Below are 25,236 nucleotides of genomic sequence, written 5' to 3' on the forward strand. Positions count from 1 at the left end.
GAGGCGGTCTGACGGGCCCTCCCCGACCAAGGCTGGGGTGGTCTTGCCCCCTCGGAGGGTCTGTTTGTGGTTGAGCCTGCTTTCCCTCTTGTCCCTCGCAGACCGTGGTGGGCACAGACATTGCAGAGCTCTTGTTACGAGACCACCGAACCGTGTGGCTTCCTGGGAAGTCGCCGAATGAGGCCAACCTGATCGATTTCACCAACGAGGCTGTGGAGCAGGTGGAGGAGGAGGAGTCCGGCGAGGCCCAGCTCTCATTCCTCACGGACAGTCAGGCCGCCAGCACCCTCGAGAAAGACACAGAGCGGTTCCGGGAGCTGCTGCTCTATGGCCGCAAGAAGGTGAGTGACCCGCGCTGGCGTGTCGTCTCTGAAGGTGCGAACGGCAGCTTGTCCTGAGCGCTGCTTGTGTCAGAGCTGCCGGTCCCGTGTTGAGTCACTCGGCAGGTGAGCAGGCCTGAGCCTGGGCTGTGGCCCTGCCCCTGCTGCGTGTGGCGCGTCTCGGGGTGAACACGTGCATAGGACAACATCCGTGTGTCCTGACGCAGGTCGGGGGAGCGCACCGTCGCTGCCGTGAGCGGGCGGGGCCCGTGCCAGAGTGGAGCGGCCTGGGCACAGGCGGGCGGCGCCGAGGCACACGCCCTGCGCTGGCTCCACGCGGGCACCTGGCAGTGCAGAGTGGGGCCCAGCGAGACTCATGGTTTGATAAGGAAATGATCTTAGAGTAGACATTTTACAGCTGATGGAAATCCCACATCTGTTTGTTTAATTACTGTTTGTTAAAACGTTTTTGGCTCTTGGTCAGAAGTTTTCTGAATTTCGGCCCAGGTTACTTGTGGAAGGGGTGCTGCAGTGCGAAAGGCCCTACCGGTGCTGGGCAGATGCCCAGGGGGGCCCAGGGGTCATCCTGGGCCTGGGGAATCTGCATCCTCGAGGCCTCAGTCACGGCGGAGGGGATGGCAGTGTGCTGCTCCGCTGGCCTTGGTCCCACAGCCTGTGTCCCTGGGCCAGCGGTGCCAAAGGCAGGCACCTCCACGGCCTCCTGCAGGCCCGACCGGGGGAGCTGGGAGCCGGCTCCCACGTCCCCGCGTGGGGCGCGCGTCTCGGGGCCTCCGGGTCGTTTGGTGTTATCCCTGTAGTTGTGCCCTCTGTCCCTCCCGACGGCACACACGCCAGGGGCCCTGTCCTTCTCAGGGTTCAGACACGCTCTTGATGCTTTGCAGGACGCCTTAGAGTCTGCAATGAAGAATGGCTTGTGGGGTCACGCCCTGCTACTTGCCAGTAAGATGGATAGCCGGACGCACGCCAGAGTCATGACCAGGTGAGGAGTCCTGCCGTGGCGCAGGCTGTGGGCATGCCCGTGGGCCGGCGCCCAGCCTCCTGTGGTCTGGGGAGCCCACAGGCCCCTGAGCTCCTGGCAGAGGAAGCTGGGGAGGCGCGTCTGCCACATCTGGCTGCGGGCTGACTGGCCCTCCTCGGAGGGTGTGGCTCAGGGATTTAACTGTTTTTGTCGACTGCAGAGTTTAGTTCTATAAAATCTCAACGAATTCTGTAGTCTCCCTCTCCTGCAGTCTTTTAAAAACACCAGTGTGTGTGTTTGGCCCGGGTCAAGCGTCAGGCCAGTCACCAGATGGGTGGAGGTGAGACCAGGCTAGTTCTGTGTCTTGTTTTCTGACCTGGCTGAGCTTCCTCTTTTAACATCTGCTCAGGTTCGCCAACAGCCTTCCAATCAACGACCCCCTGCAGACTGTCTACCAGCTGATGTCTGGGCGGATGCCGGCCGCGTCCACGGTCAGTGGGTCCTGACGACGCCTCAGCTTGGCCTTTGTGCAGAGTCCGCACCTGCTTCCTTCTCACACCCACGTGCTCAAGCCCTGCAGAACTAAGTGTGTTCTGAGCCTCAGGGTTTTTTGCTTGCTTCTGGTTTCAGTGCTGTGGGGATGAGAAGTGGGGAGACTGGCGGCCACACCTGGCCATGATCTTGTCCAACCTGAGCAGCAGCGTGGACGTGGAGTCTCGGGCCATGGCCACGATGGGCGACACCCTGGGTAGGTCAGGGTGGACGCGGAAGAGGGGCCTGGGCCTCGGCGCTCCAGCCCGAGAACTGGCCCTCTGCCCGGGGTGTCCGTGTGTCCCTGGGAGTGCGGTGCTGTCCTGGAGCCCGAGCCCGCCTGCTTTCTCTCCCCTCAGCCTCCAAAGGGCTCATTGATGCTGCGCACTTCTGCTACCTCATGGCCCAGGTCGGATTTGGGGTGTACACCAAGAAGACCGCAAAGCTTGTCTTAATTGGGTCAAACCACAGGTAAGGGACATGGCGTCGCGGCACCCGCATCCCTTAGAAGGGATGAGGCCCCATGCGGCTGCGCGGAGCCGCGGTGCCTGGGGTGCTTGGCGCTTCGGCTTCCAGGGGCCGCTCCGCGTGACACGACGCCTGTGCTCCACAGTTTGCCGTTTTTGAAGTTTGCGACCAACGAGGCGATCCAGAGGACAGAGGCCTATGAGTACGCGCAGTCCCTTGGGGCGCAGGCCTGCTCCCCTCCCAGCTTCCAGGTGGGCCCGGGCTCTGGCGCACTCCCGGGGCTGGGCCTGGTCAGTGCTCACAGGCCGCAGCTGTTACAGGTTTTATTCAAAGAAACAAAACGATGAAACGGGTTTGGAAATCTCGAGGAGGTCTTAACCAGTAACACTCGGGAACAGAAACCTGTCGCGTTGAGGGTTCTGACTGAAGTTTGGTTCTCAGACCTCTTGTGTACTAAGAACTTGCACTGTTCGGTTGCAAGTTCTTTTCTGTCAGCTGTGGACTTTTCTGTCAGGGAGGGTGGTACCTGACGGGACTGTGCATGCGTGTGTGAAACGGCATGGCGTGTGGGTGCCAGCCGAGCAGGGTGAGCGCGCTGGTGGCTCCCAAGAGGCCGTTCTCACGGCACAGGCGTGGCGGCGCCTCGTGCTCACTCCGTGGTTGGGAACGCTGACAGCTGTGTTCAGGGCGTGTGAGTTTCTCGGAAGCTTAGTCGTGTACCCTGATCTAAAGTTGCCGGCGGGGGCTGGCTCTGCTGTGAGCAGGCGGGGCGGGGGGTGTGGAGAGCCCGAGGAAGGACGGAGGGCTGGGGCAGGGGCGGCAGGGGGCAGGGGGCAGCCCCGAGCGGCTCGAGCACCGCTGAGCTCGTCTCTCTGTCTCAGGTGTTCAGGTTCATCTACTGCTGCCGCCTGGCTGAGATGGGGCTGGCCGCGCAGGCCTTCCACTACTGCGAGGCGATCGCCAGGAGCGTCCTGGCGCAGCCGCACAGACACTCGCCCGTGCTGCTTCACCAGCTGGTGCAGGTGACGCCCCCGCCTGGGCCCCCGGGGGCCGCAGCCACGCGGCTCTTGGACCGCCCGACCGAGACGGGCCCTGCACACTCCTGGGCGGGAGCAGGTGTTAGCACCTCAGCACAGGGCCCTCCGGGAGCTTTGGCGTGAGAAGGGCCGCTGGCAGGAGGCCCGCGTACCCGGGCACCCCAGCCTCGCACTTGGCACCGGGGGCCTCACTGGGCTGGGTCCTGGCTGTGGCCCTGCGGCCCCAGCTTCCTGCTCCGTGAGACAGAGCACGTGATGACCTCCTGGCAGTGCCCAGTGTCCGCGTGTCCCTTTCCCTGGAGGTGGCACTGAGCCCGCGCTCGTGACACTGAGGAGTCTTGCCAGGGAAGCTCTTAGAGTCACAGGAGCCACATGAACGGGCTGCCGAGCCCTTCTCTCTGCCCCGCGGCTCCCGCCGTTACCGCAAGGCCAGACTTGCTGCCCCCACCCCCCACGGCCCCCAGAGAGGGAGCGGTCCAGGTAGGGGCGCCTCGGCGAGTAGAGTCCAGTGGAGGCGGGCTCAGCATGCCAGGGTCCGTCCGGTGCTGTGGCCTCCGCGGCCAGTGCAGGGGCTGCTGACGTCCCAGGCCCTCTCGTGTGTACACTGTCTAAGATGGTCCCAGGCCCTCTCCTCACGCGTACACAGTCATGGACGGTCCAGAGAGTGCGACTCGGGCCCCCATGGTGGAGGAAAGCTGCATGTGCCGTCTGGGTGTGTTCAGGCCATAGCAGGTTTGGCGGGCGTCTCCTGTGGGAACAGAGCCTATATCTCCATGTGTTTCCAGGTCGCCTCCCAGTTGCGCCTCTTTGACCCTCAGCTGAAGGAGAAGCCGGAGGAGGAGGCATCTGCAGAGCCTCCTTGGCTGGTCCAGCTGCAGCTCGTGGAGAGACAGGTCGAGGTGCGCTGGGTGTGAAGGGGGCCCTGTGTGCACACCAAGGGTTCCCGTGCTCAGGACACCTCTGTTAGGGGAGTGGGGGGCAGCGCCCATGCTCGGGACACCTCTGTCGGGGGGACGGGGGCGGTGTCTGTGCTCAGGGCACCTCTGTTGGCGGGGCGTGGGGAGGCAGCATCTGTGCTCGGGGCACCTCTGTCGGAGGGCGGGGGGCAGCGTCGGGCGGGGAGATGCCTGAGGCTTTTCTCCCCCAGGAGGGTGCTGTGGCCTGGAGTCAGGACGGAGCCTGCCCCCCACACTGCCCTAGCTCACCAAGCCCTGAGGTGGGGCCCCGTGACGGCCCAGAACCCACCCAGCTGGTGGGCCTGGGTGCCGACAACCCACTGCTGGCCCCGCCAGTGACCGGCGCCGAGCTCTTAAGCCAGGATGTGCGGCTGCTGCCCTCAGGTGAGCCCGCGGCCTCCTCCCGGTGCTGCCTCCCTTGATGATCCAGTCGAGTCCCAGGGCTGTGAAGGTCGGGTGGGGTGGGAGGGCCGTGAAGGCAGTGGGCCTGCACAGGGCTGGACGGCCGCCTGCTGGGCTGTCGGGGCTTCCCGTGGCCTCGAGCCCGCGCCATGCGGAGTGAGGCCCCTTGACGCCCTGGCAGCCTCAGCCTTCGTGCTCAGACGGAGAGTTCCCGTCTCCCAGTGAATGAGGCAAGTCCTCGGAGTCCCTGGGGCGAGCACGTGGTCTCAGACAGTCCCTTCTGCACCGTCTCCTGCAGCTCCTCTGACGCTCCCCGATGGCCCAGCAGCCGTTCCCGTCCGGGTGCCCATGTTCCCCGTGCCACTGCCAGGTCCTGTCGAGCTGGGGCCCGTACATGGTCCCCCAGGGGCTGTACCTGGCTTTCCAGAGCCCTCTGGGCCTGACCCTGTGGCCCTGTACCCCGGACCTGGGGTGCCACCTCTCCAGGAGACGGACCGCCTGCTCCCGGAGGCCAGGGGCCAGGACACAGGTGGGTCTGCAGAGGGGCCGTCCTGAGGGCAGAGTGGAGTGGGTTTGCTCTTCAAGGAGGTGCCTGTAGGAGGAACCTAAGTCATCCTGACCTCGAGGAGGTGGGAGTGGGTGTCCCAGGGTCGGGGGGGCAGCCCTGTGACCCAGAGGATGCACCAGCCCTCCTCCTACAGGGCTGTATCCCTGGCCATCTGTCCACCTGGACAACCTTCCTCTAAAAGTGAAGCTTTGTTTTTACACATTTAGAACAGTGCAGTCTGGGTTTCAGAAGGGCGTGTCGGGGGCCCTGGCGGGTGGGGGAACTGTGCGTCCCCAGCAGCGGGCGTGGCCACGGAGCCCCCCCTGCCCTGGGTGCCAGTGCGGAGCTCACTGGAGCCGCGCTTCCCTCGGCAGGGGTGGTGCCGCAGGAGACACCCGGCAGAAGCTCGCGCTCGGAGCCGGGAGAGGAGGAGTTTGGTGGGAACTTCGCTGATACGGTATTTGCCCATATGGTTTTTGTCTTTAAGCTGTTTGTTTTCTGTAAACTCCAGTGAATAAGTACTTTTTCTTTCTTAAACTGTAAGTAGGTCAACAGCACTTAAATTTATGAGGTTGTCTTTTGAATTAATTTCATAAAGAGAAACCTTGAATCCTTAAAACATGAAGAACTGTTGTAAGCATTAATAGGGAGAAAAGTAACGGTATAAAAGAAGGCTTTTAAGGAGGAGAAATACGTGTCTATGATGAAACTGTCTTGTCAGTTTTAAGCTTTCTGAAATGGAGAACTTCTCTGATTTCTGCATCTTTTCTAGGATCTGTAAAACTTTTAGTGCTTTCCTTGAAGTTAGGATTCATCGTATCAGACGTGTTTGACATAAACACACACTCCGTCTGTGTGCTGTGATTTCAGGGGCAGGGGTGGGAGGGCGGGTGGATCAATGCTTTTCTACCCGTGTTCTGGAAGCTTCTTACAGATAGCCAATTCTTTTTGCTGTCCTGGGAAACGCTCCTTGTGCGCTTTCCCATTAAAACATTCTGTCCCTGAGAAAATAAAAGTGGCAGTTTAACTGTATTGAAAAAACTGTCTCAACCTGGGGATGACCATCTTTCTGAACAGTTCTGCCTCTCAAACCGCCCCATCCTCAGTGCTCGCGTGTGTCCCCCCAGGGCTCCTTGAGAACCTCACCAGGTCCCGAGGCGCCGCCTCAGGCCCTGCAGCTGCCTGCGCCGCTGACGCCCGCGCCCGAAGTGCAGAGACCTGTCCAGGCCGCCAAGAAGGAGAGCAAGGAGCCGAAGAAGGTGACTCACAGCCCCAGCCGGGCAGGGGTGGGGTGCCGAGGCAAGGGGACATCGTGTGTGTGAAGATGGGGCCCAGCGTGTTCTGGAAGGGCAGCGTGTGTGCAGTGAAGTGTGTGTGGGTGTGTCTCTGTCTGTGTCCACGTGTGAACCACCAGCTCAGAGCGGGGGACGCTGCCCGCCCCAAGGCCCGCGGCTCCAGGGCCCATGCAGCCGCCCGGAGGCTCATGTCAGCACTGACCTGCCCCCACCGCCCAGGCTGGGCCGCGCGTGCGGGAGTGGCCCTCACCGTGCAGCGCCTCATTGTGGGTGCGCCACGCTGCTGCTGTCCTTTCCCCCGGGAACGGACGTGAGTCGGTGTCGCTCAGTTTGCGTTTATTGGGGATCCAGCCGCGTGAGTCTTCTTGTCTGTGTCTTGTGGTGGACGCACTTCTTTCCCAAGGGTGTATCCCAGCATCACGGGATAGCTGTGTGTCCAGCTCTAGAACGTCCTGCTGGACAGGCCTCCTCTCTGGTTTACCAGGAGGTCCTTCCAGCACCAAGCAGGCAAGACCCCGGCCGCATCGTCCCTGGGGCCGCGTTGTCTGCCCTCCTGACGGTGGCCACCGTGCCGGGGTTGGTGACACTGATGAGCAGTGACGCGGCGCCTTTCCGAGTGCCTGTCTGCCCACCCCGACCTTGTCTGTGGAGGGCTGCTCAGGTCTTCTCCTGTCCTTTACGGGGCCCTCAGGTTGGCGGTGGCCCTTCTCACGTGGATGCAGGTTCTGTCAGATGTGTCTTCTGAGCGTCTTCTCCAGCCTTGGGTGGCCTCTTACCCTTTGGTGGCTGCTTGGGAAGAACACTGTTCTCAGTCTAGTGCTCAGCAGAGTCGGCTTTCACGGCTGGTATCTTTTTTTTTTAATTATTTATTTTTGGTTGTCGTGGGTCTGGGTTGCTGCACCCAGGCTTTCTCTAGGTGGCCGCAGGTGGAGGCTGCTCTTTGTTGCCACAGGCTTCTCACTGCCGTGGCTCCTCTTGTTGTGGAGCACGGGCTTCAGGGTGCTCGGGCTCCTGGGCTCTAGGGCGCAGGCTCCGTCGTCGGGGCTCCTGGGTTTAGTTGCTCCGCAGCACAGGGCATCTTCTCGAATGAGAGATGGAACCCATGTTCCCCACGTTTGCGGGCAGATCCCTACCCACTGTGCCACAAGGGAAGCCCCCGTGGCTGGTATCACAAGTAAACACAAGTTTAATTCAAAGCGTGCACAAGCCGTGCAGGTGACTGGACGCGGCCGCCCGCCCCAGTGCGGAGTCGGCCGCGGGTTCAGAGGGGGTGGGGGCTGTGGAGCTGCTGCTGCTGCACTTTGCGGCGGACGTGATGGGCAGCGTGTGCAGGATGAGGCCAACCTCCCTGACACCTGACCTTTCCCATTCTGGGGGTGCAAGGGCCTGTTCTGAGGAGCCCGCACGGACTTGCTGGCTGTCACCACTGCTGGGGGAGACGGTCTCAGGCCGCCTGTTGTTGGCATTTGGACATGAGAGGCTCCAGGAGGCACGTCACTGTTGCGATTTTTGTGACTGTGGTGAGACACTCAGCACGTTGGTCACCTCCACTGTTCTGAGCGCGCAGTTCTGTCGTGCGGCCACCACCACCGTCCCCAGGGCTCTGTCTTCCACACCGAAGCCCTGCCTCCACTGCGGTGAGGCCCCTCCCACCTCCAGCCAGGCGTCTGCTTCCTGTCCTTGTGGCCCTGGCACCTGCAACCTGACACCGGGGCTTGCGCGGGCTGGCCCTGCTGTGCCGGGCTCGTTTCTCTCAGTGCCACGACCTCAGGCTTGTTCTGGTGGTTTCTCTGTTCAGAGCAGCGAATCCTGGTTCTCTCGCTGGCTGCCTGTGAAGAAAAGGACAGAAGCTTACCTGCCAGACGACAAGAACAAATCGGTGAGTCCTGCCAGGTGGGCCTGGGGAGCCGGGGGTTCTGCAGCAGCAGGGCGTCCAGCTGTCTGCATGGAGCATCTCAGTCCTCGGCGAACCTGGGCCGACGCCTCTCGCGCTCAGGGCCTGAGTCTGCTCACCTCGTGCTGCTGAGTTTTCTTTTTTACTTTTCACAACCCCGGCAGATCGTCTGGGATGAAAAGAAGAACCGATGGGTGGACGTCAATGAGCCAGAGGAGGAGGTGAGCTGGGACCACGGGCAGAGAGGCGCTCCCTGGGGCAGGAGCTGTGGGGTGGTGGATCTCCAAGCGGGCTTTCCTTCCGCAGAAGAAGGCTCCACCTCCGCCTCCAGCTGCCCTTCCCAAGGCTCCACAAGCTGCCCACCCTGGTCCCGGAGGGCTCCCCAGACCCACCGTGAACATGTATTCTAGAAAAGCAGGTAACAGGGCCCGGCCGAAAGTTAGAGGGGGTCTGGGTTGTGCGTTTGTCCTGTAGACACTCCAGAGCCCGGCAGGGACCACTCGTGTGTCAGGCGTGGCTTGTCTCCCACGAGAGGAGGGCTGGTTCTCTGAAGATGAGTCTGGGGTGGGGGTGCCCGTCCTCCGGAGCAGTGAGTGGTCTTGGGCAGGGTGGATCCGATCAGTCGGAAAGGCAGCCTGGCGGCATCCTGGCATGAAGTGGGACCCTCACCTGAGCAGGAGGCCCTGGGAGAGGCTCCTGGTCAGAGCCCAGCCTCCCTGGGGCTGGAAGTGGGGTCCCCATGGTCCCTGGACACACGGAGGACGGAGCTGGGGGCCATGGCACGGGGGTGACCTTGCTTTCTCTCCGTGTCACAGCTGGAACCAGGGCACGCTACGTGGACGTCTTGAACCCGGGGGGCCCCCAGCGGAGCGAGCCAGCCCTGGCTCCCACTGACCTCTTTGCACCCCTGGCCCCGCTTCCAATTCCGGCTCACCTGTTGGGCCCAAACGCAGGTACACAGCCCGGGCAGCAGGGCTGTCCGCTGCCAGCCTGCTGGCCTCAGGTCTCCTTCTGGGGCCCTGGCCTTGGTCCTCTTTCTAGAAGAGCACCATGGACGCAGAGCGCGAGGCCCGCCGTGGTGTCTGCAGGCGTGTGTGCGTGGTGGGGCAGGCGGTATGTGTCCCCTGGGGCTTAGTCCCCCGGGCACCAGGGCCGTGTGGACAGCAAGGGCCTCCTCCGTCTCCCCGCAGATGCAGAGGAGCTGCCATCCACTGAGCGGGCCAGCAGGGAGGGGCCGGCCAGGCCAGAGCCCACCTCGGATCCCAAGGTGAGCCATGCACACAGCAGGGCATGGGGGCCAGTGGAAGTCAGCCTCCTGCTCCCCCAGGAGGCGGCCACGTGCAACTGTTCTCTGGGAACACTCTCCTGCTGACGTTTTAATGGTATAGAGGGTTTCTTTGTGTGTGTGAAATACAATCATTTAGAGTTTGATATCTGAGGTTGGATGGAGCTTGACTTCAGCCCTGGTTCTCCATTAGTTAGCTGTTTAAAGTTTGGGGGTAGGAGGGGACTGGTGGTCCAGTGGTCAGGACCCTGTACTTCCCCTGTAGGGGCGAGGGTTCAGTCCCTGGGTGGGGAACTAAGATCCCACAAGCGTGTGGCAAAGCTAAAAAGGGGGGGCAGGGGATGGGGTCACTCAGCTCCTTTGAGCCTCAGGGTGCCGCCACATGGATGGCGTCACGGTGCCCGTCGCCATGGGGCACACAGCAGGTGCCCGGGAAGTAAGGATGCGATGCGGGTTGGAGTAGCAGGTCTGTGCAGAACCTGCAGGGCTTCTCAGAATGCGCCCCGGGAGGCCGTGCTGCTGTCCCGGGTGGTCCTGCCTTGCGTGGGAGCCTCGGGCTCACCCGGCTTTGCTGGCAGCAGCCTCCCCCCTGTCCCGGCAGGTGTTCGGGCCTGCAGTGGCGTCGCTCCCTGGACCTGAACTCCCAGCATCTGGACTGGATGGTCCCCAGGGAGGAGAGGTAAACGCCACTGGGGGCGCGTCTGCGGAGAGTCTGGGACTCGGAGGCCCATGGTATCCGAGTGGCTTCTCTAAGACGATGTTACTGGGTGGTGAGAGGGCAGTTGAGAAACTGAGGAACCGGAGCAGCACTGTGTTTCTTAAAAAAGGCACACTTGTGTCCGCACAGTCATTGGGGAGCTTGGGCCAGAGTGAGGGCTGCAGGCGCTCCTCAGCGGGGTCCCCTCCGTGCCTCGGGCAGCATGAGGTCAGGCCACCCGAGGCCCGGGGCTAGGCGAGTGTCTCTTGGACGGGTCATTTCCTGTAAAAGCTGTCTGCGAGCAGGAGCTTCAGGCTTTCTCCCCATCGAGCTACGTTGATCTAGCGGCGGCGTAGCTCGTTGGGACCGAGCTGCCGGCTGGAGCCGCGGCGCCGCGCTGACTCTGCTGTTCGTCTGTCTGTGTTCTTGCTGTTTTGTAGCTTTCGCGCTGTAGTTCACTGAGCTCGTTATCACGGGAAGTGAGCCAGCATTTTAACCAGGTACCTGTGGCTGGCCCTGTGCACGGGGCTTGTCTTTCCTCTGAGATCGCTGTGCTGCTCAGTCACTCTGCCCCGGCCCCTGACGCCACCTGTCGCCGCTCAGCCGTCACATGCCTGAGGGCACCGTGCTCTTTTCTTTTGAGGTTCTCAGAGGGTGGTGTCGAATATCCAGGCACATCCACGGTCAGACTGACTCCAGGATGCCCATAGCAAACGGCCAAGTTCTGTGGCTGTGCTCTTTCTGAATTGAGTTTTTCAAAGGACTAGTCACAGGCATAGCTTCGCGGGGTGCGTGTGTGCACGCGCGCACATCAGAAGCCAACTGGGGTCAGGACGCTCTCATTTCGAAGGCACAGGTTCTGTTTTCTGATCAAACAGGAGAAAGTGTTTTAGGCCAGGCAGGGTGAGATGGTGGCCGCTGTCCTGCGGTCAGGCTCGATCGGAAGTAAAAGAGCACGTCTTCCATGCGCTGTGGGACTAAGCTTTCCCTTGGCTCAGCAGAAGGACTTCCTGGGACGTGTTCGTTTGTGAACTAGAGCACTGGATTTTGTAGCTGGACGCCTGAGGTCTGGAGCGATCCCCAGTTCCTGCTCCCCTCCCCCACTCCTGCGTGTGCATGCCCCAGTTCTACTGTTTTCTGAGCCCCGTTAAATAATTAAATGTAGTTCTGCAATAAGCACCTTTGACCTGCTTCTGTGGCGTCTTCAAAAGTGTGATAAACCCTTCCTCAGAAACAGTGTCTGTATTTGCAAACGAACCAAGCTGCTGTGCTTGGTCAGAGGGTGAGACGGCCTCTGTGTGCTCCCCAGGCTCCCGGTGCTGTCGCCCCTGCTGGGGCCCCTTCTGGGGCTGCGGTGCCCTTCTACAACCCTGCTCAGTTTGCACAAGTAAGTGCCCTCGCTGTCTCCCCGGCTCTGCCGCTGCTCTGGGGGTGGGCGTGGGGGGCCCTGGGGGAGGGGGCTGGGCGCCCCATCCGTTTCCTGCTGATGCTGCCCTGGGGTGGGGCTGACCTCCTCCTGTGCTGACTTTGGCCCCTCTTCACCTGGTGGCTGGTGACCTTCAGGCTGGAAATGCTTACTTTCATTTGTCTCCCTCCCAGGCTCTGGCCTGGAGAGAGTGGACGGGAGGTGGGGGCAGCCTTGGGATGCAATAGAGGAGGGGGTCTGCGGGGAGGTCTTGGCTTTAGGAATTCAAAACCTCCCCTGACCGTGGGCCGTCCCAAGGCAGACCCTGCCCTTGGCCACCTGGGGTCCCCAGCCTCGGGCTCCCTCCGGGGTGGGCCCCCACAACTGCGCCCTCCCTGTTCCCAGCCGCCATCTGCGTCTCCACTCCACAGCTGAGGGGATTCTTCTCTACTGGATCTTCACCTTGCTGATGCCTTCACAAAACTTCTTGACTCTGACTTCGTGTAGGGCTTTCCTGGGACCCAGAGTAAACGCCTGTGCTCCAGGCCCGCCTCCCCGGGTGCTCCCTGCCTCCCCCTGTCTCTGGCCAGGGCTCCTCAGACACCCGGCTGTGGGCACGGCCTCACCCCACCACCCTGCCTTAGGGACCCGGGCTGCGCGTGAGACGACAGCACACACCTGTTTGTTGAGACCCGTCATCTGCTCTGCTTGGTCCGCGGCCCCCTGGGGCCAGCGTGTGGACCTCAGTCCTGTCCCTGTTGTTTCAGGCCCCTGCTGCCTCAGGAAGCTCAAGGACGGGGAGGATTGGCCAGAGGAAGTACCCGGCGTTAAGCTAGAAGGGCCGCGTCCTGGAGCAGCACCGGGACGGGAGATGGCTGTTCCGCCCAGAGGTCAGGCCAAAGGCCTGCGACTCCAGTCTGTCCCCACGTGGGCGTGAACACAGCGACTCAGAACTGACGTGTGGAGCGTTCCAGCATCAATTCCACGCCTTCACGGTGCTGGATGAAGAGTGGCTCTCTGACCCAAGGAATGATTTAAGGACCAGCGTTTGCAGGCACCTGAGGACGTGACACTGAGGGAGGCTGGAGGCGTCTTGGCTGCAGGAGGAGTTTGCTTCTCAGTGACTAAGGCATCTCTCAAAACCTCACGGTGAATCGTTGCCAGATAAAGCCCAGAGGTCCTTTCAGATGCCAGGAGGAAACAGTGCACCTTTGACTCAGAGAGGAGCTTGCCTGCCTGCCCTGCACCCAGAGGCGGTCAGGTCAGCCCCTGCTCCACGTTGTTGAGCCTGAAAGGGTGCTTCGTCTCCGAGGAAACTGGGCTTCCTTTAGTAGCAGCTCCGTTAGGTTTTGAGAGCAGCCCTCGGTACTGACCTGCGTTTTATCTCCTGGAGCCAAGACGTGCCCAGCTCTGCGTGGTCTCCTGTGGCCTCACCAGGACTGGGAGGCTTCCCACAGTCAGAGGGACCGGCTGGGACAGAGCTGTTCTGAGTGATGGGTCCAGCGTCACAGCTGGGACTCCGGGTTTGGTTTGGGTTTTTCTCTGGACCCGCCAGGCCCTGCTTCCTGTGGCCGGCCCCCGCGGTGCTGTCAGCTGACTGCTGCCTCTGACCGCTGCGTCGCTTAGGGAGCTGGTAACATCCTGAAGAAAGTGGCTTGCAGCTGTTTCTTGTCCGAAGCTCCAGAGTCCGACCTTTCTGGCCCCAGACTTGTCAGCGGCTCCCCTGCTGACTCAGCCTGTGAACCTGCGCAGGACGATGACCTCCGGGCGGACTCAGCTTTAAGGCTTCATCGACTGTTCTCAAAACTGTTCACATTCTTCTTCTTCTGTCTAAAGGGACTAAAGAAAAGATTTAAGTATTTATAAAAATCATTAGAAAATAATTTCTGTAGAACGCTGGGGGACGTGGTTTGTTGGGTTTTAATCCAAGTGTCGGGCTTGGGTGGGATGGGGTCAGCACAGGGCCCTTGGGTCCACTGGGTCGTCTCGGAAGGACCCGCAGAACGGTTTCCAGGACGCGTCCCTGTGGGAGGGGCCGACCTCACTGGCGGCGGCCTCGTGTCCAGGGTCAGTGCTAGTGCGACCCCCGGGCTGAAACCTGCCCGTTGTCTGTGTTGACCGCCAGTGAGTTTTGATTCAAGAAGCTTCCTCTGAGGCGGGAGCTGCTATTTTTCCTAAATGCAAATTGTTAAATAAAATATTTTGCGCTCTCAAGGCCTTTCACGCTGTCTCCTTTTGTTTATTGAAGCCTTTGGGGACCTGGGTTTGATTGGCTTCTAGGGCTCCCTGGGCCACTGCTTTCTGTCCCTCCACCAGACCCGCCCGCTAGGGGACCCCCTGGAGAAAGGGGCTCCTCTCCGATGGGCGGTGGGCGGGCCTAACGGGAAAACCCATCCTGAGGGCAGTGAAGAGGGACCAGGGTAGCGCTCTGCTTTCTAGGCTCCGGTCCCCCAGGGTCCTCACTAGTCAAACGCGGAGACGAGGGGCGGGGCTGGGGGCGGGCCCGAGGGGCGGGGCGCGAGCTGCGCTCGGGGGAAGGAAGCCGAAGGAAGCCGCCGGCACTCCCGGCACCCACCCGAGGGCGCCCTCGGCCCTGGCTCCACGCGCCTGGGTCCTCCGGCCGCCAGTGGCCGCTGCGGGCGCCGGGATCCAGGCCACCCTGTCCGCCGGTTGCCGGGGAGCGGCCGCTGAAGCCCGCGGAGCTGGGGAGCTGGCGACGTCGAGAGGTGGGGGCGCGGGGCGCGATGACCCTGGTCGGGGGCGGCAGTCCTGGAGAAAGTCCGGGGCGGGGACACGGGGCCAGCACGACCTAAGCTCCGAGTGACCCCTGGGCGGGAGCCCGGAAGCCTTGAGCGGAACGACCCCTGAGCTGGGCTCGAGGACCGGGCGGGGTGACCCCGGGGTTGGAGTCCGGGCGCACGGGTCCCTGGCGCGGGATCGGGTTGTGGGATTCCCCGGCGCGGAGCGGGGCGCGGGTGTCCGTGGCGCGCCAGGATCCCCGGGCGCGCGTCTCGTGCCCCCTACTTCGTCCCCAGCCCCGCGGCTCCGGGCGGTTGTTACCCTGGGGAGCGGGCAACCGGCCGGGCCAGACTCGCTAGTCCTGAGTCAGGGGCCTTCGCGGCCGGGGCGCAGACCTGCTCAGGGTCGCCTGCTCTCGGGGCGGGATCTGTGGGCCAAGCGATGGTGGTGGGCGCGCAGGTGAGCGAGGTAGGGCCGTCTGACCCCGGGGAGGGGGCCGGGGGCGGGGCGGGGGAGGAAGGAATGGGCTCCGGCCAGATCCCCCATCCGAGGCTGCACCTACGCCTTTGGGGTGGAAATTCTCGCTAGTTGGGTCCCTGGCTCCCCAAGTGAGAAGCAGCGCCCCCGCCCACCCCCTACCCGCTGCAAGAAGGAGACTTTCCTCCATCCTAAGATGCTGGACTTTTCACCCATCTCCTGGGAGGAGCCAGCGGGCCAGGACGCATAAATGCTTGTTCTTGCTGGGCCGCTAATGACCTGTCCGCTCCGTCACCCTGCCCATGCTGTCCTTCAGGACCATTAAGTGGCATCACTGCCCCGGTGATGAAGGCTAACCGCAGGGTGTTCCCTTAGGTACTTTCTGGAGACTCCGGACCTTCGGGGCTCCCAGCCATGCAGCAGCTGATCCTGTCCGAGCCGGACCACCCCAGGCCCGAGGGGGAGCTGCTGCCATGCCTCCGCTCCCGCCCCCCCAGCCACGGCCAAGCACACGGCCCTGACCCCGGGCGTCGGCAGCAGCCCCCAGAGGAGCCGTTTCCGGGGTCAGCCAGGCTGCCCCCGGCCCTGAGAGCTGGCCCCCCGGACTATGCCATCCAAGTTGGTGAGCTTGGGGCATTCAGAGACCACCTCCCAGCAGCCCACTGCCCAGGGGTGTCTGTGTCCTGAAGGCAGCATGCTCAAGGGACTGCTTCCGAACAGTGATGAAGAGCCTGTCCCCTGCCTGGGGTCCCCGGCTGCTGGCAGCCGTCAGGGACCCGAGAGGAGCCCAGAGCTCCCCCTGGATACCCCAGAGCAAGTCAGCAACGAGGACCCACGGGCCCAAGCGAGACCCTTCACCCCAAAGCCGCCGCCCCCGAGGCCCAGGCTGGAGCGGGCGCTGTCCCTGGATGAGAAGGGCTGGAGAAAGAGGCGTTTTCGAACCAGCCGCGAGGACCTGACTGTGCGGAATGGGGCCAGCCCCTCGGGGGCCTCCCTGCAGGACGAGGCCCCCGGGACCCCCGCCCGCAGTGGCTCCCCGCCCTGCCTGAGCGCCTCCCTGCAGGAGATCCCCACAGCTCGCAGGGCCCCGGGCAGCGGGGGGCCCTCCTCATGGGGAAACTGTCTTTCTGGGATGATCAGCACGTCCCTGGACTTGCTGCACCGGGAAGGGGCCTCGGCCGGGAGCACCCCTCGGCTGGCCAGCCTGCTTTCCCCGCGCCCGCTGCCCGCCATGGCCCGCAACATGGCCTCCGAAGGCCTGCGGACGGCGAACAAGGTGGACCCAGATCACGCCGACTACAAGCTCCGGCTGCAGGCCAGGCTGTTCCGGGCGCACAGCAGCCTGGGTCCCGGCCGGCCCCCAAGCCCCCTGGCCTACGATGACTGCTCCCTTCACTCGTCCAGGTCCACCTTCAGCCTCCTGGCGCCCATCCGTGCCAAGGACGTCCGGAGCAGGTAGGGCCCTGGGGGAGGCGGCCTCGGGTCTTGGGAAACCCTCAGAAGCCCCATGAGAGCCGCAGGCAGGTTCTCCTGAGAGTGTGTGTGGGCCGTCTCCTCCTACCCGCCTCTCCCAGCTGTACCCCCAGCTTTTCCTTCTGCGTCTCAGACCCACAGGCCCCGGTGAAACACAGCCGGTCAGATGCACAGACCCCTCTGCACACGGGCAGGCCGTGTCGGGAGCCGCCCTCCGTGTGCATGTGCAGGTGGGCCCAGGACTCTGAGGTGTGTCCCGGACCCGTGTCCACACGGTCCCTTTGCTGAGGACCAGTGTTAGGTGGCCATGCCCCATGTAAATGCTGGCACTTTTCCAGGATGGAGAGCTGGATGAGGCTGGGGCCCCCAGGGGCGTGGCCAGGCTGCCCCCAGGGGAGGGGCCCCATGGCCAATCTCCAGCAGGGAGGGGCGCAGGCAGAAGCCCGACCCCTGTCCTTGACACTCAGGAGCGCCCCAGAGTCTCCTAACAGGCAGGGCTCGGCCCCCAACCCCGTGGGCAAGGAAGATGCTGGGTGTCCAGCGTCACAGGGCTTGAGTGGTTAGTCCTAATTATCGCCTAATTTATATCTTGAAGGGGAGGCAGGTGCTGCCCCCATCTCCAGCTCTGAACCCCCTGCCCTGAGCCGGAGCCTCAGGGCACACCACACCCCAGGGGCTCCTAGCCTGACCCGTCCACACCCACTGGCTGTGTGCTGGCCTGCTGTTTCCGGAGCTTGGGCTCGGGGCCACGCTGCGGCTCAGAAGCCGTCCTGTGCCCTCCCTGCCTGCCCCCACTGCCCCCAGCGCGCCCCTCCAACCCAGACCACTGACTGTTTCGAGTCTGTGAGCCACGCAGTTTCTGGCAAGTGTTGACCTCTACCGTGGGGATGAAAAAGCAGCCCCAGGCCACACACATCAACAGCATAGTGTTGTGGACAAAGGAATACTTTGTTCAAGGAGGCCGAAGTGTGACTTTCAGGTCATTTTCCTTTGGCACAAAAATACTTCTTTTCCCCAACCACTGAGAAGTGTAGGGGATTTCCCTGGTGGTCAAGTGGCTAAGACTACTCCCAATGCCGGGGGACCGGGTTCAAGCCCCGGTCAGAGAACTAAATCCCACGTGCCACAATGAAGAATTGGCGTGCCGCAACTAAAGATCCCGCATACCACAGCGGAGATGGACGCTCCCACGTGCCATGACGAAGACCCAGTTCAGTTCAGTCGCTCAGTCGTGTCCGACTCTTTGTGACCCCATGGACTGCAGCACGCCAGGCCTCCCTGTGCATCACCAACTCCCGGAGTTTACTCAAACTCAGTCCATCGAGTCAGTGATGCCATCCAACCATCTCATCCTCTGTTGTCCCCTTCTCCTCCTGCTCTCAATGTTTCCCAGCATCAGGGTCTTTTCCAATGAGTCAGTTCTTCGCATCAGGCGGCCAAAGGATTGGAGTTTCAGCTTCAGCATCAGTCCTTCCAATGAATATTCAGGACTGATTTCCTTTAGGATGGACTGGTTGGATCTCCTTGCTTCACTGACCCATGACAGCCAAATAAATACACAACGTCATTGATTAAAAAGGAGTAATAGGAACACTGAAAGTGTAGGAGCGAGTCTCAGCTTGTGGGCTGCACACAGCCCGGACCTGGCCGGAGTCAAGGCAAAGGACGGAGGAAAGGGGAGTGGATTGTGCCCTTGAGGGGCTGCCTTCTGCACACACTGCAGACGGGGCTGGTTTGGAGAAGGCAGCCCTTCAGGCAGCCCGATGGGATCCTTAACACAGGGCGGCCTCAGGGAGGCGCCTGCCTCCTGACATCGCGAGCTCTTGTCCTGCAGAGCTTGGTCAGAGTTTAAGAGCCACACAGGTGAGCTTGTAAGGACTGGACTCTAACTTCACCTCCTTGCAAGGGATTGGTGCCCATCTCTGCAAGCCAGGGTCTACGGTCTTCTAAGCAAGTTGGAATGAAAACAGCAAGTGAGACCTTTGAACTTGTCAGCTCTTCACATCAGGTGGCCAAAGTATTGGAGTTTCCGCTTCAGCATCAGTCCTTCCAATGAATATTCAGGACTGATTTCCTTTAGGATGGACTGGTTGAGCCTGGACGTTTGAGCCTGTGCGTTCCCCTCCGTCTTTGGGAACCTGATCAGTCAGGCACAGTCCTTGTCATGGGTCCAAGGGAAAGAGTTTTCACACAGTTGAGAAGGGAAAAAAAAAACAAAACACCGAGGCAGTACTAATAGTCCTTCGTGGACGTGTGAAAATTACACGAATCTCAGGTTTGTCCCTAAATGAAGTCTCCCTGGTGCTTGGGCACACACGAGGCTGCTCTCGGGTTAAGTGGAGACAGGCGAACAGCCCCACAGGCAGAGTCCTCGCAGGGCCTCTGTGGCGGTGTTTGACTCTGCACCGTTTGCATGAGTTCTTCTGTGAGAGCCTACAGTGGATTGAACCTGCAAAGACCAAGGCATCCCAGGAAGCCTTTACAAGCTCCCAGTGCTGGCTGGCAAGGCGGAGGCCGGAGCCCTGGAGAAGGGCGTGTCCCCCCCAAGTCTGCTTACGGTCCAGAAGCCCACCTCGACCTCTGCAGCCCTCCCAGGGCCTTGCGCTTAGAGGGTCCCCCCAAAAGCCCCAAACATCACCTGCCTATCCCTTCCTCTCCGGAGGCCAGGAGCCTGAGGGTGTCTGTAGAGCCCTGGACATGGCAGGTTTCCCTGGGCTCCAGGGGCTCTCCGCACTGTGCTCCCCCCATCCCCCCCCCAGGGTCCTGAGGCCACTCCAGCTCTGGGAGGGGGCTCCCGGCCCCGGAGGTGTGTTCTGCTCCCAGCCCCTCCCTGGGTCCATCTGCTGCAACCCCCGGCTCAGTCTGGCCCGTCTCCGCAGGAGCTACCTGGAGGGGAGCCTGCTGGCAACTGGGGCCCTGATGGGGGCAGATGAGCTGGCCCGTTACTTCCCGGACCGGAGCGTGGCCCTGTTCGTGGCCACGTGGAACATGCAGGGCCAGAAGGTGAGCGGGCACCGGCCCCACGCGGGACGGGACGGGGTTCCTTCTGGATTCTTCCCCGGGGCACGCAGAGGAGCCTCCTGGCCGTCACAGCGGCCCTCGCCCCCCTCTCTTACACGGCACAGATGCTTAGGTTTTCAGAGACGCTGTACGTGTCAGAACAATTCTAGGTTGACAGCAGGTTTGGGAGGAAGGAGCAGAGATTTGCCGAGAGCCCACCCCTCACCTGGCCTCCAAGTGGCTGCCCCCTTCACCCGTCAGGCGGCCCCGCTGTTCTACTCGCCCTGCGCCACTCGTGCGAGTGCCTCCCAGATCCCCACAAGCGCGTGGGGACACGGGTGCCCCGATGCACACCGCGGGCGGGCGTCCACGCTGTGGTCCGGGTCTGTCTCCCGCCGTGTATCCCCGTGGTCGGGGCTCATGTCCATCCCGCCTGTGAGCCGGGGCCCCGGGACGACCGCAGCCAGGGGGCGCAGGGTTCACCCACTGATTTCTGGGGGAGCCCAGTAGGGGCTTTCTCTCCAGCCACCCCGTGTCTCCTGGGGGATCCCTTCCCACAGCTAGGGGTCTCCACCCCTGCGTGCGGGAGGCTCCGATTCTGGGGCCACCCACAGGCTTCCTCCGGACGGTGGGCGACCTAACGCCCAGCAGGGTTTCCGGCCCTGTCTGGAGTGCCTTCTGTCACCAGTGTGCGCCGAAGCGCATCCCGTCCAAAGAACAGAAGTGGCCGCATCCCGGGCTCCCAGCCTTCAGGGTGATGGGCGGGGCTGCTTCAGGACAGGCCCCTCCCCACAAAACCACCACCTGAACGGAAGTGCCGGCTGCTGGCTCCACTGTCACCGGGAGCCCCGGGCTGTCCGCGGCCTAGCCTGCACCTGGGGCCCAGAGCGCCCGGGCCGCAGCTGGTGGGGAAGTGGAGACCGCCGGCGAGGTGCCCACTTTCCTCCCCGGGGCTGCTGTGAGGGCAGAGGTTGGGGGGTTCCCCTTGTAGGCAGCCACGCCCGGGGGCCGGAAGCAGCACAGTTGCTGTACGTGGGCCCTGGCAAGGGGTGGGGCACAGGCCCTGCGAGGACAGGCCGAGGGAGGGGTGGGCAGCCTGCCCGGGCCAGCGGCTCCCCGTGTGTGGTCAAGGGTGTCCAGACAGCAGAGCTCCCGCCATGGGGCCCCTGCAGCCCCTGCCAGAAGCTGCCCTTCCGCAGGAGCTGCCCCCGAACCTGGACGAGCTCCTGCTGCCGGCCGAGGCTGACCTGGCCCAGGACCTGTATGTTGTGGGCGTCCAGGAGGGCTGCTCCGACAGGTAGGGCCAGGGCCTTCCCCCTGCCGCTGCCCCACATGCTCCACGTCCCCGACCCGCCGCTCCAGCGTAGTCCTGTGAACCAGTCTCGGTTCTTTGCCCGAGACCCCCCTGTGAGGGGAGACATGAGCTGTGGTCTAAGCCTGGGCTCAATCGGGATCGCTTTCTTCTCAAGTGGGGACTCAGAGTTTAAAAGAAATGCGATTGAGGTTCTTGTAAATAGATAGCTGCTCCAGGAGAAAGTGAGGGACCCAGCACAGCACGGCCCCCAGCTCAGCCCCTGAATGTCACTGCTCACCTGTCCTGGCCGTGTGGGCAGTTCAGCTGGTGACTGGGGCAGGGTCGCGGCACAGGCCTGGCCGGAGTGGAGGTGCCCGGTCTGCTCCGGACACTGGGGGGCAGGGTCTGGGCTCCAGGGAAGGTGGCCCCCTCCTGCCTCCCTGGGCTCCTGCTCTTGGCCTCTGGGAGGCAGCGGAGGACCCGTGGCCATGGTGGAGACGCAGGGGGCGGTCCAGGCTCGCCCTCGAGCTTGCAGCTCTGACCACCCCCCGCCCCGCAGGCGGGAGTGGGAGGTGCGGCTACAGGAGACGCTGGGCCCGCATTACGTCATGCTGTACTCGGCAGCCCACGGCGCGCTCTACATGGCTGTGCTCATCCGCAGGGACCTCATCTGGTTCTGCTCAGGTGGGTGCCCCAGGCTGGGCGTGCAGGCTGGGGGTGGGCAGCCTGGCCGGCCCACGGGGATGGCCTGGTCAGCCCTGCTCCTCCCGCAGAGGTGGAGAGCTCCACGGTGACCACCCGCATCGTGTCCCAGATCAAGACCAAGGGGGCCCTGGGCGTCAGCTTCACCTTCTTCGGCACCTCCCTGCTCTTCATCACGTCCCACTTCACCTGTAAGTCCTTTGCCGTAGGCCCCCCCATTCGCCTGTAGGCCCCCCTTCACCTGTGAGCCCCAGACCCCTCGAGGGGAGGGTCACGGTGCAGATGCTGGGTGATCAGACCTTGCTGGGTAGGGGGTCTGTCTCGGACCGACCCCCAGGCACCAACCTTGGGCTCAGAAACCTGCCTGTGGAGAGGCCCCACCCTGCTGTCCTTGCAGCGGGAGACGGGAAGGTGGGCGAGCGGCTGGTGGACTACAGCAAGACTGTGCAGGGCCTGGCCCTGCCCAAGAACGTGCCGGACACGAGCCCCTACCGCTCCGACGCTGGTGAGTCGCTTTACCCTCCCCCCAGACACGGCAACTTCTCTCATTCTCTGGGTGGTTTAATGGAGAGGAATGTTTGGAGCCTTGAGAACCAAGGCCAGAAAAGTCTGCAATCGCTCACCAACCTGAAGCGAGGTCTGGTGCCAGGCTCCCTGAGTTGTGACCCTGTGAACCCAGAAAGCTGTGGACACCCCCCCCCCCCGTCTCCCTCGCCCTGAGCCCCAAGGGTGTCCTGGGCTGCCCCCCTCTTTCGGGGGTGCAGGGAAGTGTCCTGACCCGGAGTCAGGGTGTAGACACACAGTGGTGGGGGGGGTCTCACACACTTCCCTGCCGCTCATGCCCCAGCGGACGTCACCACCCGCTTCGACGAGGTCTTCTGGTTCGGGGACTTCAACTTCCGCCTGAGCGGGGGGCGGGCGGCCGTGGAGGCCATCCTGAAGCAGGACCTCAGCTCCAGCGTGCAGGCCCTGCTGCAGCACGACCAGCTCACCCGCGAGATGCAGAGAGGTGAGCAGGCAGGGCGCCGCTGTGGCCGGGCGGGCCCAAGGGGCGGGGTGGCGCTGGCCCTGAGCCGCCACCGAGTCGGGGCCGTGCCCCTTCCCAGGGTCCATCTTCAAGGGCTTCCAGGAGCCGGACATCCACTTCCTGCCGTCATACAAGTTCGACGTCGGGAAGGACTCGTATGACACCACCTCCAAGCAGAGGACCCCATCCTACACGGTGACCGCCCGGGGCTGGGGAGCGGGGTCAGGCCTCCTGGGGGCTTCCGTGTGCGGGGACTCGGCTGGAGGGCAGAGCAGGCCAGCCCAGCCCGCCACCAACCAGCCCCGGGACTGCCCGCAGGACCGCATCCTATACAGGAGCCGCCACCAGGGTGACATCTGCCCCGTCAAGTACTCCTCCTGCCCCGGCGTCAGGACGTCCGACCACCGCCCCGTGTACGGCCTGTTCCGGGTCAAAGTGAGGCCAGGGAGAGACAAGTCAGTACCCTTGGATGCTCTCGCTCCTGGGCCCCGGGCGGGGGCGGCCTGAGAGCACAGCCTGGTCTCTGCGTGTCCCGGTGCCCCGAGGGGAGCGGGGTTCTGGGTGCCCCGAGGGAAGGTGGCTGTGCCGTGGGTCAGAAGCCAGCGTCAGGCGAGCGACGCACCAGAGGGTGCGGGCCTTGCCCGCACCCCGAGCCAGCCAGGCCTCCCAGGCACATGCCCCCTAAAACAGCCAGTGGGTGGCAGGGGCCACCTACCAAGGGGTCGGCCTGGCACAGGCGGGAGGCAGCGTCCGCTGGCTGTCGGCACACAGCTGCGGGTGGGCGCGCGGATGGTGGGCCCGGGCGCAGCCCCGGGGACCCAGGCCTCAGCTGTGCCCAGCTCTTCCACATGCCGCCTACCCGTGGCCGACACTCAGGTGCGGGGGCAGGAGGACAGTGCCCTCCTGACGGCCCTTCCTCCCCAGCATCCCACTTGCCGCTGGCAAGTTCGACCGGGACCTGTACCTGCTGGGAATCAAGAGACGCATCTCCAGAGAGATCCAGAGGCAGCAGGCACTCAAGAGCCAGCACGCCAGCGCCATCTGCACCGTCTCCTGAGGCCTCCTGAGGAGGCCCCAGGGACGGGCCATTCTAGAACAGAACCAGCGTGTCCCCGCAGAGCCCCCGCTCAGGCTGACCTCCCTGCACCTTGCGGCCGTCAGCGGCAGAAGGACCGTGTCAGGCTGGCCAAGCGCAGGTCACAGGCCCTGCGGGCAGGCGCCCTAACCTCCCGTTAGGTGATTACGTGTGCACATCCAGGTTCACCGTTAGCAGCAGCACCCCCTCACCACCCGCCCCAACCCAGACCAAGAGCGGCCCTTCTGGCACCCAGTGGCGGGCAGGGGGTGCTGCTGGGAACCAGGAGGGCCAGCCGCCGCTCAGGCCCACAGACTGCCTTGCTGTCCTCCCCCAGCAGTTGGGTCCACCTGCTGAGGTCATGTTGGCCCAGAGCAACAGCAGCGTGAGGGACGCACTTCCGGTCTGGAGCAGCCGCTGGAAGTGTGGGGTGTTGCCGCTTTGCGGGCCGAGGCCACCCCACCGATATCTTTTCTTAAAGGGTTTAGAGCCTGTTGCCGCCTTGTGGCTTACCCCCCTTAAAAAAAAAAAAAAAAAAAAAAAGCATAGGCTTTGAATGTGGGAAAATCTAGGGGCATTCAATCTAGTCTTTTAAATTATTTATTTTTCCATATTTATATTTTTAAATAAATGCATATATTGAATCTTAAGCTCTTTTTGGCCAAAGATTGGGTCCTAGAAAGACCAGTCTTGCACACCTGTGCTTGCAAGGCTCTTGCAAGCACAGGCTGTCACTGAGGGGGGAGCTCGGCCTCACCTGGCCCCGTCCTGCATTTGCACCCACGCACGGCCCCAGGTAAGTGTTCTCGACAGATCCTGTTGAGCGATATTAAGTCACTTCCAACCAATATTGTATCCAACTTTCATTAGCCTCAGCTTCCAAAATGTGTCTCCACGTCAAAGTGATACACACCCAGTATTTTGATACAAATTCAGAAAATTCCATGAATGAGAATGCATAGCTTATCCCATCTGATTTCTGGAAACTCTTAAGACTGGATGTATGAAATTTGATGAATGTACCATTGAGCTTTCAACCAATTAACAGGAAGTCTCTTGTTATAGATCTTTGTGATAACGGGGGTCACAATGAGTAGGGTTTTATGGATTCTTTCTCAGCATTTTCTCTGAGAAATCATGCAAAAGTTAGTGACGTTGATATGAATTAGTTTTGCTTGAGACTGAGCTTCATGTCCTGAGCTGGGAGGGGGGCGGGTCACTGCACACATCTCACGGGTCCACAGTGAAGCGGTGTATTTTATGTAACCAATTAGACTTATGTGAATGGGATTTTACTTGGCAAGTTAGGTTGAAATTCAAATTAATGAAAATGAAATTGACCAGGGTCTACAAAATAAGCTTCATAAAGAACTGAAATATAACCACGTGTGAGGGTGGTTTTTAAAACCTGGCTCTTGCTGTCTCAAACGTGCTGAGTCCTGCCATAGGCTGGCACCAGGCTGCCGCCAGGGCGTGAGCATAAACTGCCAGCCAGGCAGTCCCTGAGGATCAGCCTTGCAGGGGTGCCAACCAAGAGGATGACAAAGGGGCACGCAGGGCTCTGGAAGCAGAGTGGACAGCGTCGGGGGTGGGGGCCGCGTGAGGCTGAGTGCAGTGGAGGGGGCCGTGAAGT

At 62.3% G+C, this 25,236-nt stretch overlaps 2 protein-coding genes across 3 annotated transcripts in view; both read left to right on the forward strand.

Moving 5' to 3' along the window:
* SEC16A (SEC16 homolog A, endoplasmic reticulum export factor) overlaps window positions 1–14,030 on the forward strand; it is a 32,423-nt gene extending 18,393 nt beyond the window's left edge. The window contains 21 exon segments of the mRNA XM_070378733.1: window positions 102–341; window positions 1,223–1,320; window positions 1,709–1,790; window positions 1,930–2,047; window positions 2,190–2,301; window positions 2,444–2,549; window positions 3,180–3,320; window positions 4,121–4,234; window positions 4,483–4,675; window positions 4,992–5,222; window positions 5,615–5,697; window positions 6,368–6,499; window positions 8,334–8,414; window positions 8,594–8,650; window positions 8,736–8,847; window positions 9,245–9,382; window positions 9,620–9,696; window positions 10,316–10,393; window positions 10,852–10,911; window positions 11,721–11,798; window positions 12,584–14,030. Coding sequence (XP_070234834.1) covers window positions 102–341; window positions 1,223–1,320; window positions 1,709–1,790; window positions 1,930–2,047; window positions 2,190–2,301; window positions 2,444–2,549; window positions 3,180–3,320; window positions 4,121–4,234; window positions 4,483–4,675; window positions 4,992–5,222; window positions 5,615–5,697; window positions 6,368–6,499; window positions 8,334–8,414; window positions 8,594–8,650; window positions 8,736–8,847; window positions 9,245–9,382; window positions 9,620–9,696; window positions 10,316–10,393; window positions 10,852–10,911; window positions 11,721–11,798; window positions 12,584–12,652 — 2,400 coding nt within the window. The 3' untranslated portion in view covers window positions 12,653–14,030.
* Window positions 14,031–14,408: 378 nt separating this feature from the next.
* INPP5E (inositol polyphosphate-5-phosphatase E) lies at window positions 14,409–24,253 on the forward strand. Of its 2 annotated transcripts, none has more exons than XM_070378734.1 (11): window positions 14,409–14,542; window positions 15,408–16,487; window positions 19,385–19,508; window positions 20,705–20,802; window positions 21,359–21,483; window positions 21,573–21,692; window positions 21,899–22,006; window positions 22,349–22,510; window positions 22,608–22,723; window positions 22,847–22,983; window positions 23,453–24,253. In XM_070378734.1, exons 2-11 carry the CDS (start codon window positions 15,640–15,642, stop codon window positions 23,583–23,585), a joined length of 1,971 nt encoding a protein of 656 aa, XP_070234835.1. In that variant the 5' UTR covers window positions 14,409–14,542; window positions 15,408–15,639; the 3' UTR covers window positions 23,586–24,253. The 2 variants fall into 2 exon arrangements, with proteins under 2 accessions (XP_070234835.1, XP_070234836.1); XM_070378735.1 differs by lacking the exon at window positions 14,409–14,542 and adding an exon at window positions 14,646–15,014.
* Window positions 24,254–25,236: the final 983 nt, after the last annotated feature.

This window comes from Bos mutus, chromosome 11 (genome assembly GCF_027580195.1).
Source record: "Bos mutus isolate GX-2022 chromosome 11, NWIPB_WYAK_1.1, whole genome shotgun sequence".
NCBI lineage: Eukaryota > Metazoa > Chordata > Mammalia > Artiodactyla > Bovidae > Bos > Bos mutus.

What these genes read in the sequence shown, in the direction of transcription:
- INPP5E (XM_070378734.1), top strand. Translation starts at nt 15,640, where the DNA reads ATGCCATCCAAGTTGGTGAGCTTGGGGCATTCAGAGACCACCTCCCAG. An exon ending in GCCAAGGACGTCCGGAGCAG is followed by an intron (nt 16,488 to 19,384) that starts GTAGGGCCCTGG and finishes CCGTCTCCGCAG; the next exon opens with GAGCTACCTGGAGGGGAGCC. An exon ending in CCTCATCTGGTTCTGCTCAG is followed by an intron (nt 21,484 to 21,572) that starts GTGGGTGCCCCA and finishes CTCCTCCCGCAG; the next exon opens with AGGTGGAGAGCTCCACGGTG.